The 12499-nt window shown below is 54.2% G+C and overlaps 2 protein-coding genes across 4 annotated transcripts; both read left to right on the top strand.

Moving 5' to 3' along the window:
* Window positions 1-77: 77 nt before the first annotated feature.
* Window positions 78-1931, top strand: Mrpl34 (mitochondrial ribosomal protein L34). The gene is made up of 2 exons (XM_034520213.2): window positions 78-1253; window positions 1440-1931. The coding sequence occupies exons 1-2, from the start codon at window positions 1189-1191 to the stop codon at window positions 1645-1647; spliced, it is 273 nt and encodes a 90-aa protein (XP_034376104.1). The 5' UTR covers window positions 78-1188; the 3' UTR covers window positions 1648-1931.
* A 3542-nt stretch (window positions 1932-5473) lies between these two features.
* Window positions 5474-11926, top strand: Dda1 (DET1 and DDB1 associated 1). 3 transcript variants are annotated; one of them, XM_034520080.2, is made up of 5 exons: window positions 5474-5681; window positions 8902-8982; window positions 9060-9111; window positions 10573-10634; window positions 11304-11926. In XM_034520080.2, exons 1-5 carry the CDS (start codon window positions 5679-5681, stop codon window positions 11412-11414), a joined length of 309 nt encoding a protein of 102 aa, XP_034375971.1. In that variant the 5' UTR covers window positions 5474-5678; the 3' UTR covers window positions 11415-11926. The 3 variants fall into 3 exon arrangements, with proteins under 3 accessions (XP_034375971.1, XP_034375970.1, XP_034375969.1); XM_034520078.2 differs by having other exon boundaries at window positions 5546-5681; window positions 8906-8982; XM_034520079.2 differs by lacking the exon at window positions 10573-10634 and having other exon boundaries at window positions 5483-5681; window positions 8906-8982.
* The last annotated feature ends 573 nt before the right edge of the window (window positions 11927-12499 follow it).

The raw sequence follows: 12499 nt of genomic DNA on the forward strand, positions 1-12499 counted from the left end.
CAAGCAGCAGCCCCGCCCCTGCGAAGAATTTGGGGGGAAATGGGGGAGGGATGGGCTAGCGCCTGGGTCGAGAAGGGCTAGCAGTCGAGGGACAGCGAATAGTTTGGGGGTGTGGGGGGATGTTCTCTGTTTGGGACAGGGTCTCCTCAGCCAGCTTCCGCTTCCCGCAAGGCGGTATGTCCTCTCTCTCTCTTGACCTTCCCGTTCTGCAGACTCCCAAATCTTCCAAGTTCAGGTCGGGAAAAACAGACAAAACGTCAAGGCTGGCATTTGAACCAGAGGCTGTGTAAGAAGTGTCGGAGCTGTGGAGCTAGCGAATGGGAATGGCATCCCAGCAGTGGGGTCTCTGGCTATACCAAGACTGAGCCCCAGGCTGACCCTCCCATCCTGGCGTGCTGTTCGCTCATGGGCTCAAGGTGCAGCCCAGACAATTGCCGCCAGCCCTTCTACACACAGTAAGTAAGTACTCAACACGTCGCCTCAATTATTTGTAGGCACAACCGGGCGTTTTAGAGGGTGGATAAGGACCAGGAATTTCAGAGATGCTGGTGTGCACGGCTTCCTGTGGCTGCTGGCACGGTTGGACATCTTCCTTTGAACAGTGGAGAACCATGGAGGGTGTGTGAACAGGAGTCCAGATCTGAGCTGCGGGAAGAAAATTCCTCCAGGCCAGCCTGAGGGATTAAACCAACCAGGGTAAATTCACAACGCATGAGTTTTCCAGATTACGGAGAGCTGGGACTCAAGGACAACCGGGCTGTGCGCCAGAAGTCTTGGCTGCGGGCGCCGAGAAGCTGCCAGCCCGCTGCGTGCCAGCTGCCTGTCTTCAATGACAGTGGCTGAAAAGGCCAGCAGCTAGTTCCCTGGACTGCTGCCAGAGTTGTCACCACCACTCTTGGGCGCCCTCTATCAGTGGCCGAGGCAAAGAACTACAACTCCTAGAAGATCAGGGGGACTGGATGTCATACACACTCGCAGGAGTCTACACTCGCTCGCCCTCTCCTGGTCATTTTGGAGAGCTAAGCGCCACTGAGAACAGACATTCCCCTGCTTATCATCACGCACTGGCGTAGAACTACAGCTCCCGGAGTGACCCGCGGCAACACGTGGAACTACATTTCCCAGAAGGCATTGTCAAGAAGCCCAGCGTGTAGGAACTGGCGTCGACCCAGTGACCTGCCACTGGACATGGCTTTCCTAGCGCGGTGCTTTGGGTGCCAGCCCTGCAGATCGGTGGCCTTTTTGAGTGGCAGGTAAGTGTTCAGGGATACCGTTCTCCAGACTGGAAACAAGAGTGGTCTCTAGACTACCACGCGCACTTATACGTAAGTGCGCCTTTTGTAAACAAGCTCTTTTGTTGCCTTACTCATTACAGTGGCGGGTCAGAAAGTCATACTGCGTACATTCTCTGAGATTTCACGGTTTCTCTGGTTCCACAGGTATCTCCAGTCCAGGATGGGACTCCCGGACGCCTGGCCCCTCCTCTCTCTGCAGCAGGCCCGAGGCCGCGCGCGCGGAAACGAGTATCAACCGAGCAACATCAAGCGCAAGCACAAGCACGGCTGGGTCCGCCGGCTGAGCACGCCTGCCGGCGTGCAGGTCATCCTCCGCCGCATGCTGAAGGGCCGCAAGTCCCTGAGTCACTGAGGCGCGACGCCGCGGGGAATAGACTAAGACGCCCGCCCGGAGTGTTGCCTGAGGGCGAGAAGTTGGGGCAAGCTGAAAGTGGGGGTCTGTCCCTTCGTAAGTCTCTAGACGTATCCCCCGTCAACGACTGCTCACCGACCACCAGCACCTGCGATATCCGTTTCTGTGAATATATTTGAAGGCATCTTTGCAAGACAGGCTCATTAAAACACCGACACCACCCCTACGTTTCCAGCCATTTCAAAGTATTACCGACTTGCTAATAAATATTCACGTTTCTTGGAGCATTATGTGTGTATTAACTTACAGTTCTGGAAGACTGGTCGGGGGTCAGGAATCTTGGGGCTTCTACTTGACCCCCCAGGACTCCGACAAAGTTTTTAGCTCATAGGTTCTGTACCCATTACAAACAAGCACTGCTTTCCATTTTGGCCCGATGTCCCGTCTGTAGTTAGTAACTGACTGTCCTCTCCTTTTATGGTGTGCATTCCTGGGATTGAATTTAGGTCCTGAGGCATTCAGCAAATGCCTTCACCTCCTGAGTTATGTCAGCAGGCCCTGCCTTGTCGTGAAGAGATCTGTTGTCTGATGGGTAGTGTGGATTTAGAGCTGGGGTGTTGGGGCACACGGGGGTCAGAACTGAAATACAATCATAGGAGCCAATGGACCCTGAGAGAGAATACTCTCCTGTCTTGGCTCTGACAACAAAGCAATCAAGAAAAGCTTCCTGGAAGAAAGAGCTGCGTCTGCAGGAGGGATTGGGTAGGGGTAACTACCAACATAAGTGGGGAAAGCCAGAGGGACCTGGAATTTGGACCCTTGAGGTAGGACTGAAACCTTGGGCCTCTGGAGAACTACAGCAGGTGTTAGAGCCAGACTTAGAGCAAAATCTGACAGTGCCCACCTGTCATCCCCACAAGAGTGCCATGTCCCAGAGGAGGGTCAGGAGTTCAAGGCCGTTGTCATCCACTCTTGAATCACCCAGTGTGGCATTGTTTTAGATTGACTGATTTATATGTTGTATATGCATATATGCTTAGTTTGGTTTCTGCCAAAAGCAGCTGGTAGAAGAAATGATTTATTCTGTCTCAGCACATAGTCCGTCTCTGAAGAGTGTCAGTCAGGACCTGAAAGCAGGAGCTGATGCAGAGGCATGGAAGCATTCTGCTTACTGCCTGCTCCTCGTGGCTTGCTCAGCCTGCTTTCTTACAGAACTTAGAACCACCAGCCCAGGGATGGCACTACCCTCAATGGATTGAGTCCTCCCCAACAATCACTGTTAATAAAATGTATAGCCAGGCAGTTGGGGCACACACCTTTAAATTTGAATTTGAGGCCAGCCTGGAGTACACAGAGAAACCTTGTCTAAAAGAAAAGGCTTGCCTACAACCCAATCTTTTGTTGTTGGTGGGTTTTTTTTTTTTTTTTTTTTTTTTTTTTTTTTTTTTTTTTTTTCTAGACAGGGTTTCTCTGTGTAGCCCTGGCTGTCCTGGAACTCACTCTGTAGACCAGGCCAGCTCGAACTCAGAAATCCGCCTGCCTCTGCCTCCCAAGTGCTGGGATTAAAGGCGTGCGCCACCACCGCCCGGCCCTACAACCCAACCTTATGGAAGGATTTTCTTCATTGATGCTCCCTCCTCCAAGGACTCTAGGTTGTATCAAGTTGGCATAAAAAAAAATTATCCAAAAGAGGCTCAGTGAATGAACTGTTTATGGTGCAAACTTGAACACCTGAGTTTATATACCCCTACTCACAAAAGGCCAGACATGTCAGTGGCCCCAGCACTTGGGAATCAGTAGTAGGCAGATCCTGGGGGCTTGCTAGTCAACCAGTCTAGCCAAAATGGTCCGGTTCCAGGTTCAGTGAGAGATCCTGTTATAAGATATAAATGAAGGGGATGAGGTTATACCTCTGATAAAACAGCTAGTATGGAAAGACCCAAGTTCCATTCCCAGCACCCCATAAACCCTGGTGATGCACATTTGAAATTCCAGAGTCTCAGAGGCAGGAGGATCAGAACAAGATCATCCTTAGCTACATAGCAAGGTAAGGCCAGCCTGGACTTCATGAATTCCTATTTCAAAGTAAATGAGGGCCAATGAAATGGCTCAGCATGAAAAGGCACTTGCTGGTCAAGCCTGGTGACCAGAGTTGACCCTGGAACCCAGATGAAGGCAGATAGAGTGGACGTTCAGAGGAGTTGTTTTCCTCTCTCCCTCCCCCACCACATTCACCACACACACAACAATAAAATATAACTAGATCAGTAAGTACGGTGGAGCCCCATGGAGGAAGACAGAGCTAAGCACTGCCTATATGACACACAAGCACAAGTAGCTAGTTCAGAGATCATGTATGAAAATTAAAGTTTGAAAGCTGAGTGTTGGTGGCACACACCTTTAATCCCAGCACTCAGGAGGCAGAGGCAGGCAGATCTGTGAAGTTGAGGCCAGCCTGGTCGACACGACCAGGACAGCCACAGCTGCACAGTATGACCCTGGGTGCAAGTGTGTCATTCTAGCACTCAGGGGGCTGATAGCTACATCCTAAGTGAATTCCAGATCCAGCCTAGGCTACACAGATCTGTCTCAAAAACAGGAAATGAGGAAGCTGGCCAGATGGCTCCTATAAAAAGCTCTAATCACCATGCCTGATGACCAGGCCTTGATCCCTGGACCCCACAGGGCTGAAAGGACTCCCAAAAAGTTGTTCTCTTTACATGAAGGCTGTTGTATACACACACATATGCAAACTCATAATTTTTAGAATTTTATATAACTTTTTCTGAGACAAGAAATGCTGTCCTGGACTCTCACTCTGTAGACCTGGCTGGCCTCAAATTCTGAGGTTCACCCACCTCTGCCTCTTGTGTGTTAGGATCAAAGGCATGTGCCCCTCCCCCACATTTCTCTCATTTATTTATTTATAGACTTGTTTATGCATACAGTGGTCTACCTACATGTATGCCTGCAGGCCAGAAAAGGGCACCAACACTTATTATATAGATGGTTAGCCTGGAATTGAACTCAGGACCTCTAGAAAGAAAAAACAGTGCTCTTAACCTCTGAGCCAATTCTCCAGCCCTACATTTTTTGTTTGTTTGTTTCGAGACAGGGTTTCTCCGTGTAGCCCTGGCTGTCCTGGAACTCACTCTGTAGACCAGGCTGGCCTCAAACTCAGAAATCCGCCTGCCTCTGCCTCCCAAGTGCTGGGACTAAAGGCTTGCGCCACCACTGCCTGGCTGGCCTACATTTTTAAAATAAACCCATGTTAGCTCTACCTAAAATAACAAAAGCCTCACTTCTGCCATCCCAGGAATTTGGGAAGCTGAGACAGGAGAATTGCTGCATCTGTAAATTCAGCCTGTACTACGATCTCGAAAAAAATGAACTGTAGGCCGGTCAGTGGTGGCGCACGCCTTTAATCCCAGCACTTGGGAGGCAGAGGCAGGTGGATTTCTAAGTTTGAGGCCAGCCTGGTCTACAGAGTGAGTTCCAGGACAGCCAGGGCTACACGGAGAAACCCTGTCTCGAAAACCCGCCCCCCCCCCAAAAAAAAAAAAAATGAACTGTAGGTTGAGACCCAGTGTAGGAGTCAGAGAGTTGGATGGACTCATTGCAATGAGCCTTTCTGGAGACATTTTAGAGAAGGTGGAAGAGCAGGAGCAGAGCCCTGCTTCATAGCCGGCGAGCTGTGAACTACAACTCCCAGGAGGCATCGCGCGGGACCTCCGCCCACTTCCGGATCTCAAGTCCTTACTTCCCAAATCCCGGACGGGGTTTGATCCTTCAACCGAACTCGACGACGAAGGGGGAGAAGCAGAGACCAATGGTAACGCGAGCGAGCACTGGCTCGCCAATGGGAGCGCGTCGGGCGCGGCCGCCGTGAAGGGCGGGGTCACCACGCGGGCCAATGACGCGCGGTGCTGTCGCCATCGGCGTGAGCTGCGCGGCGGCTGGAAGTGGCTGTGCGGCGGCGATTGGGAAGGAGGCTGCGGCGGCGGCGGCCCGGGTGGCAGAGGACGCGGACGATGGTGAGCGCGGCCGTGCGGCCTCCCTTACTGCCCGGCATGGCAACACGAGGTCCCCCGCTGTCTCTTAAGGCTCCCCGCCCGACCCCCCCTCCTTAGTCCCGGCCCCGCCCCTTGCGCTAACCTGTGACCTACGACCCCTTCCCCGACCCCTCCCTGGGCTGCCCGTCGACTCCACTAGGGCTCTTTCTGCAACCCCTGACCCTAGGTATGCTTCCAGGCCCTGACAACTCATTCATTTCCGGGTCGCGACTGTCTCTTGTCTCCCCCTCCCGGAAACCGCTTGGGATGGGGTGGGGTCCCTTGAGACCCCTGCTCCAAGCTGTCTCTCTACTTGGCTTCTCGGGTTCCGGACGTTTGAGGTGCGAGTCTGGGTGCATTGTAGGGAGGGAGTTTTCACTGTAACATACAGGGCTTTGTCACTAAAGGAGGTGCGACATCGCGCCAGACCCGTTTCCCAGGTCCCCACCCCTATCTCTCCGCCTCGAGCCCACCCTTGTCCTTAAAGACGGAACAGCTTCTTCTCCCTGTTTGCAAAGTGAGGATGCCCACCCTTTAGGATGAGGTATCAACAGGGGCTAACACAGGCATCTGCCCACAGATGAGCCAGGGGACATCCTTCCCTCGCTGTGACCCCAAATCTTCAAGAGAGGTGGTCCTTGTTACCAGCTAGGAGCTCAAAACCTTCCCCGGCTTCGTGGCTTCTGCGGTTCTTTGGGATGGGGGGGTGGGGGGGTGGGTCCCATCTGTGACCTGAGGCAGTGGCCACTCCTCACAGTTGGGCAGCGATGAGTCCAGACCGCATACGCCAGCCCACACCCTGGAGAATAGTGAACCACACAGAAGAGTTTCTAGACAGGCAGAGTCGTGGCTGTGAGGTCCCTGGTTCACATCTGCAGCCTCATTCTCCACACCAAAAATCTGCTCCTGCCACCATCCAGAGGCCTGTTCCAGCCTCCTGTCCACGCTTTCCCATCCCAGCCCTTAGGCCATCTTTAATTAACTTAGAATCAGGTTTTCCAAAGACGACATTTTGTATGCTTTCTAACATACAAAGCATCCTTGGACCCTCTGTGGTAAGTCTGCTCCTGGCTTCCTTTCAGGGGCAGTGCCCTGCTTTGTGACCTCATCCCCACCTACTTAGCCCTTTCCTAGTTCACTTCCTCTGGCTCCCAAGTCCCTTCTGTCCCAGGACCTTTGCACCAGCTACACCTCTGCCTGTAGCATTTGACTGTTAGAGCACCGAGGCTTCCCTTGACCTCAAAGGGCCTTGAGGGAGTTGCTGCCTGTCTCGAGGCCTTATTAGCTCACAGGAGGAGGTTCTGTCTTCCTTTAGAAATGCAGACAGGTCCACTCACTCATGACTTGACCTGAGGGATCTCTGGTGTTTGCCCCAACTGCCTTGCTGCCTTTCAGAAGCATACTTGGAGATGGCTCTCTGAAGTGGCATGCACAGGCCATCCAGCCTAGCTGGGAGCTCAGCTGACCAGCAGCAGGCCTGGATTTGATGTGGGGTTGGGTCTTCTGTAAGGTCTGCCCAGTCCCAGCCTGAGGCCTTAGGGAGGTGTGAGTATGCCGGCTTTGTGGGGTCTACCTTGGGCACTGCTCAGGCCAGTGGTTAGATAGAGTGGGAAAGTTGGAGGGTGTGTCCCTGATGAACAGAGTAGTGGCCCACCATGTGACAAAACAGAGAGATCAGAGCAGCCAACACTGGTGGGGAGCAGTCAAGATTGCTTAGTTCTTGTTTTGAGACTGGGTCTCCCCATGGACCCAAGGCTAGCCTAGCGCTCCTCCAGCCCCCATCTTGTTGCTGCTACCTCCCAAGTGTTGGGGTGACAGCTGTGGGGGGCTCTTCTGTATGGCTGGCCCAGACTTGCTTGGACCCCAGACCAGTCTGGCCTCCACCACACATAGCTCCCTCTGGGCTAATGGCCCCAGGCACCTTGGTTCTGGAGCCCCATGCCCACTGTCAAGTCTGTAGCAGTGCTTTGGCCTGGGGGTGTGGGGAGGGCACATTGGAACCTGCACCCTGGGGTAGTCAGGAGTGCTCTTGGGACAGTGAGCTGGCATCAGAGCAACAGGTCAGGAGGCTTACAGCAGAGACATGAGGCTGCCTAGCTGCATTCCAGGCCAGCTGAGGGAGTACCCATGGGCGCAGCACCACAACGTCCCAGGCCTGGGCCTCAGGAATGCCACAGGGAGGCAGTAATGGGGGCCTGTGCCAGCTGTACATTGGTGCGTGCCATTGCTCCCTGGCAGGCACAGGACAGCATAAACAGTGACATTGCCCAGGCCAGGGCACACTAGAAGCCATAGACCTGTATGGTTCATGTGCTGCCGTTCCCTAGACCTGAGTGACATTTGGTGACTTGGTAAACATCCTGGCCGCTTCCCCACGTGACTCAGACTGACAGTTCCAGGACCCTTGCCGGCACAGACAGCTCCTTGTGTGTGTGTGAAGTGGGACACCCCCTTCCCAGGCCAGGCCTGGGGACTCTCCAGAAGCAGGGCTAGCTGGCCATTCACACGCCTGTAACGTTAGTCCACCCTTAACTTTTTTGAGACGAAGTGTTGGGACCATGGCCAGGCAGCCCTTAAACTGACAGACCTTCCAGTCTCTGTTCTCACCCTGACTGAGCTGGGACAGCAGGTGGACACCATGCCCATCTTCTGAGTTATTCTCTCATTATTGCCCCCCTCCCTGTGTGCACACACACACACACACACACACACACACACACACACACACACACACACACACAGTATCTATGTGTAGCCCTGGCTGTTGGAAATCACTCTGTAGACCCACTGACCTCGAACTCTGTCTCCCGAGCACTGGGACTGAAGGAGTTTACCACCACTACCTGGCTTCACTATTGCTTTGTTGTTTTTTTGAGATAGGGTCTCACTCTGTAGCCTAGGCAGGTTTGGGACTTACAGTAATCCCCCTGTCTTAGTCTCACGGGTGTTGGGATGGCAGGCAGGCACTGCTGTATAACTTTAAACAGCTTCAGGTTGGTGAGATAGAGAGCTTTACCGTGTTTACAGCTATGCCGATGACAGACCCACCTGGTGGAAAGGGGGAAATGACCTGAACATCTTGTCCTGTGTGCGCGCGCACACACAGTGACACCCATACACCTTCCCTCACACAAAAATACATAGCACCAGATGGGGGTGCCCTGGTCTGCATTGGAGGCCTCACACCCACCCCTGTCTCCAGGCAGACTTTCTGAAAGGCTTGCCCGTCTACAACAAGAGCAACTTCAGCAGGTTCCATGCGGACTCCGTGTGCAAGGCCTCGGTGAGTGTGGGGCTGGGGGTGGCATCACTGCCCTGAGGATGAGGGTTGCCAGCTAACCCACCGCTCCCCGTCCACAGAACCGCCGTCCCTCAGTATACCTGCCGACCCGAGAATACCCGTCAGAACAGAGTGAGTACTGTAGGGCTTCGCCCTCCGCACAGCTAGGAAGGGCCTATGGAGGGGTAAGGGGCGATCTGGGGACAACAGCCCACCGTGCCTAGGAGTAGCAGATCCTGGCTCTCCTCAGCCTGGACTGCCCTGCTTTCCTGCTGTCTCATACCTAAGACCGTAAGCTGGGGCTCCTCCCCAGCACAGCAGGACATGCCACAGACAGGGTGAACCCACCTGCCATCCCAGCGCTCTGGGTGCTGAGGCAGCAGGATCAGAAGTTTAAATGTGAGTTTAGATGCCTGGAGCCGTGGAAGGGCCAGGTGTTTCTGCAGCAGTCTATAATGGGAACCTGCCCCTACCAGGCAGTCTAGGACCAGCCAGCCTGGTGCAGCAGAAAACAAGGACTCTCAACCAGGCAAAGGCGAGGGCCCCCTACACAGGCCGAGGCATGTGTGCACCCACATGGATGCTCTAATACCACAAGCCAAGGACTGTAGGTGTAGACGTGGTGAGGGCTCTGATTCTCTACAGGACCTGGGGCTGTGTTGTCCAGGCCCTGTGCTGTGGCATAGGAGAAAAGGGCTGGTGGTTTTAACTGGCAAGAAAGAAGCTGGAAGCCAGGCTTGGTGGTACACACTTCTAAGCCCAGCACTTGGGAGGCAGAGGCTGGTGGATTTCTGTGAGTTTGAGGCTGGCCTGGTCTACAGAGTGAGCTCCAGGACAGCAAGAGTTACATAGTGAGACCTGGTCTCAAAAAAATAAACCAAACAGTCTGACGGCGAGGAGATGGCTCAGCAGGTGTAGGCGCCACCACCAGGCTCAAAAACTTAATTCAGTCCCCAGAACTCACCTAGTAGAGGAAAGAAACAACTCCCCCAGGTGTCTTCTGGCCAGTGTGTACATCCACTTAGCCCAGCAAGGGGCCATCCATGTTCTCAGGGTTAGTGCTTGCTGCTGCTGCTGCAGGGGACCCGAGATCTCTCTCCAGCTCCAGAGGATCCAGTGCTCTCTTGTCTCCTGGGACACATGCACCCCCTACACACACACACAGACACTTAATCAAAATAAGTTTTTAAAAACAAAATGAATCCGTTTTTAAGAAGCAGGAAAGAGGGAAAGGCTCACCTGTGTATAGGTCCCTGTCGTGGGTGAGGCCCTGGGTTTCGTCCCCAGCACCCAAACCTCACTGTTGCCATGCATTTCTTCCTGGTGTCTCTCTGCCTCAGATGGGCCATGGGGAATATAGAAACAGATGGGAAGCCACCTCAACTGAGTGCTGGCCTGTGTCCTGGAGCCTAAGGGTGGGGGTCCTCGGGGCAGTGAAGGCTGAGGCAGAATCGGAGCTGTGTACTTAGAAGGGAAATGCCAGTCTACAGACATTTCTAAGATAGAGGGCTGAATTTGAGCTCTGTTTCTGGAAAGGCAGGCCAGGAGGCCAAGGTGGAGGTCAGAGTCTCACTCTTTCTCTTTGCTTCTCAGTCATTGTGACAGAAAAGACGAACATCCTCCTGCGGTACCTGCACCAGCAATGGGACAAAAAGGCAAGGTTTTCACCGGAGACTGGGGGTTTTCGAGTGGGAGCCTTGAGGGTTGAATAGGAGTTCTTCAGGTAGCCAGGACAATGGGTATGCTCTTGGGGTCCTAGCACTTCAGATGAATCTGGTACGTTCTGCACTGTACAACCAGTGCCCAGTCAACCAAAGTATCCAGCCCATGTGGTACAGGCCTGTCATCCCAGCCTTCAGGAGGCTGAGAGACAGTGTCTTGGGTCAGCCTGAGATACATGTGACCATGGATTTGGTTTTTTGGGTTTTTTTGACACAAGTCTCACTGAGCCCAGGATGTCTTCATACTTATAGAGTAATCCTCCTGCCTCTTGACTCCCAAGTGGTAGTCTATAGGCCTGTGCCACCGCAGCCAATTTAGATACTGTGTGAAAACCACACCCACCCAGCCTGCCGAGTACCTTGCAGGGTTCCCCAGGTGGCTCACTGACAACAGCTCATTGGCAGGTACTCACACCTTTAATCCCAGCACTCCATAGGCTAACAGGAGGTTCTCTGACTTTGAGGCTAGCCTGGTCTACATAGTTTTGGGGCACCAACGCTATGTAGAGACTCTGTCTCAAAAAGGTGGGGGGGAAGACCCGTGCCACTGGCTGCCCTGGTGCCATCCTCACCCTGGCGACTCTTCCCTTCCCCCACCTCTAGAACGCTGCCAAGAAGAGAGACCAAGAACAGGTGGAGGCCGAGGGGGAGACCTCAGCGCCACCCCGCAAGGTGGCCCGGACCGACAGCCCCGACATGCCTGAGGACACCTAGGTCCTGTGCGTTGCCCCTCGTCTGTCAGCCCTGTCCGCTCCCACCCGCGTGTGTAAGCGCAGCCAGCTCCTACATCCAGTCCGCACCCTCCAACCTCATAGGACCCATGTATTTATTTTCCTTGAGTTCTTATTTATGCTGTAACTCGTGTCAAGCATTGGTTAAAAGGACATCAGGCCCAGCCGCGAGGTGTCGGTAGATGCTTTTTAAAGCACAGTGGTGGCCCCCACCAAGCCACCTGCAGCGAGACCTCGCCAGGGTCCAGAGCCCAGGGCGGGCTGGTCCCCCAACACACCGAGCGGCCTTCTCGCTCCTTCCCACCCACAGGCCTGGCCGGGGTCACAGGTCCCCTGGGTCTCCCAGGTCCTCCCGGGTCCCTCCCGTGCCCAGGCCTCACTCTTGAGCCCGCGCCAGGGAAAGAGCTGGCCCCTCTGGATCTTTCTCTTCCGTCATTTATCATGGACTAGCCCGTGCTCCACGTCCACCCCAATAAAAGGACCTTTCCTACTCCATACGGCGTCTTTGCTCCGCACACTTCGGCCGGAGCCGCTGGGACTTGCAGGAACCAACCCCTGCCCCAGGGTCCTTGGGGTCGGGTCCCCTGGGAGACTGAGCCCAGGACACTACCACAGGGTTGACCAACAGCCAGTCACCACTGGGCATCATGTGCAAGGCCTGCCAGCACTGGTATCCAGCTGGCCACTCCAGTCACGGGGATAGAGGGGAACTACCTGGGCTGGTGGAGTGAGTGTGCACCCTCAGCTGTAGCATGGTACACACTGCAGGTATAGGGTTCTGGGGGACCCACACACAGAATGCACCCTGCTTGTGAAGGCTGAAGGTGTCTGTGTTACCCAGAGGACCACTACTTGGCTATGGCCCTGGTGGCATTTCAGCCTCTTTGGGTGACTTGGCAACTGCCGCCATGCCCTATTAACCCTTGGGTGCCCTGACCAGAATACCCCACAGCATCCTTCCTGGAGCTGCTCCCTGTGCCCTGCCTCTGGAGGCCTCCCCTTTCAAATACACGCTGAAGTTTCTGCCACTCTCAGGTCTTGGTCTGAATTCCAACTGCCTTCCCATGA

Source organism: Arvicanthis niloticus, chromosome 16 (assembly GCF_011762505.2).
Source record: "Arvicanthis niloticus isolate mArvNil1 chromosome 16, mArvNil1.pat.X, whole genome shotgun sequence".
Lineage (NCBI taxonomy): Eukaryota > Metazoa > Chordata > Mammalia > Rodentia > Muridae > Arvicanthis > Arvicanthis niloticus.

What these genes read in the sequence shown, in the direction of transcription:
- Mrpl34 (XM_034520213.2), top strand. Translation starts at nt 1,189, where the DNA reads ATGGCTTTCCTAGCGCGGTGCTTTGGGTGCCAGCCCTGCAGATCGGTG. An exon ending in GTGGCCTTTTTGAGTGGCAG is followed by an intron (nt 1,254 to 1,439) that starts GTAAGTGTTCAG and finishes CTGGTTCCACAG; the next exon opens with GTATCTCCAGTCCAGGATGG.
- Dda1 (XM_034520078.2), top strand. Translation starts at nt 5,561, where the DNA reads ATGACGCGCGGTGCTGTCGCCATCGGCGTGAGCTGCGCGGCGGCTGGA. An exon ending in AGAATACCCGTCAGAACAGA is followed by an intron (nt 9,112 to 10,572) that starts GTGAGTACTGTA and finishes TTTGCTTCTCAG; the next exon opens with TCATTGTGACAGAAAAGACG. An exon ending in ACCAGCAATGGGACAAAAAG is followed by an intron (nt 10,635 to 11,303) that starts GCAAGGTTTTCA and finishes CCCCACCTCTAG; the next exon opens with AACGCTGCCAAGAAGAGAGA.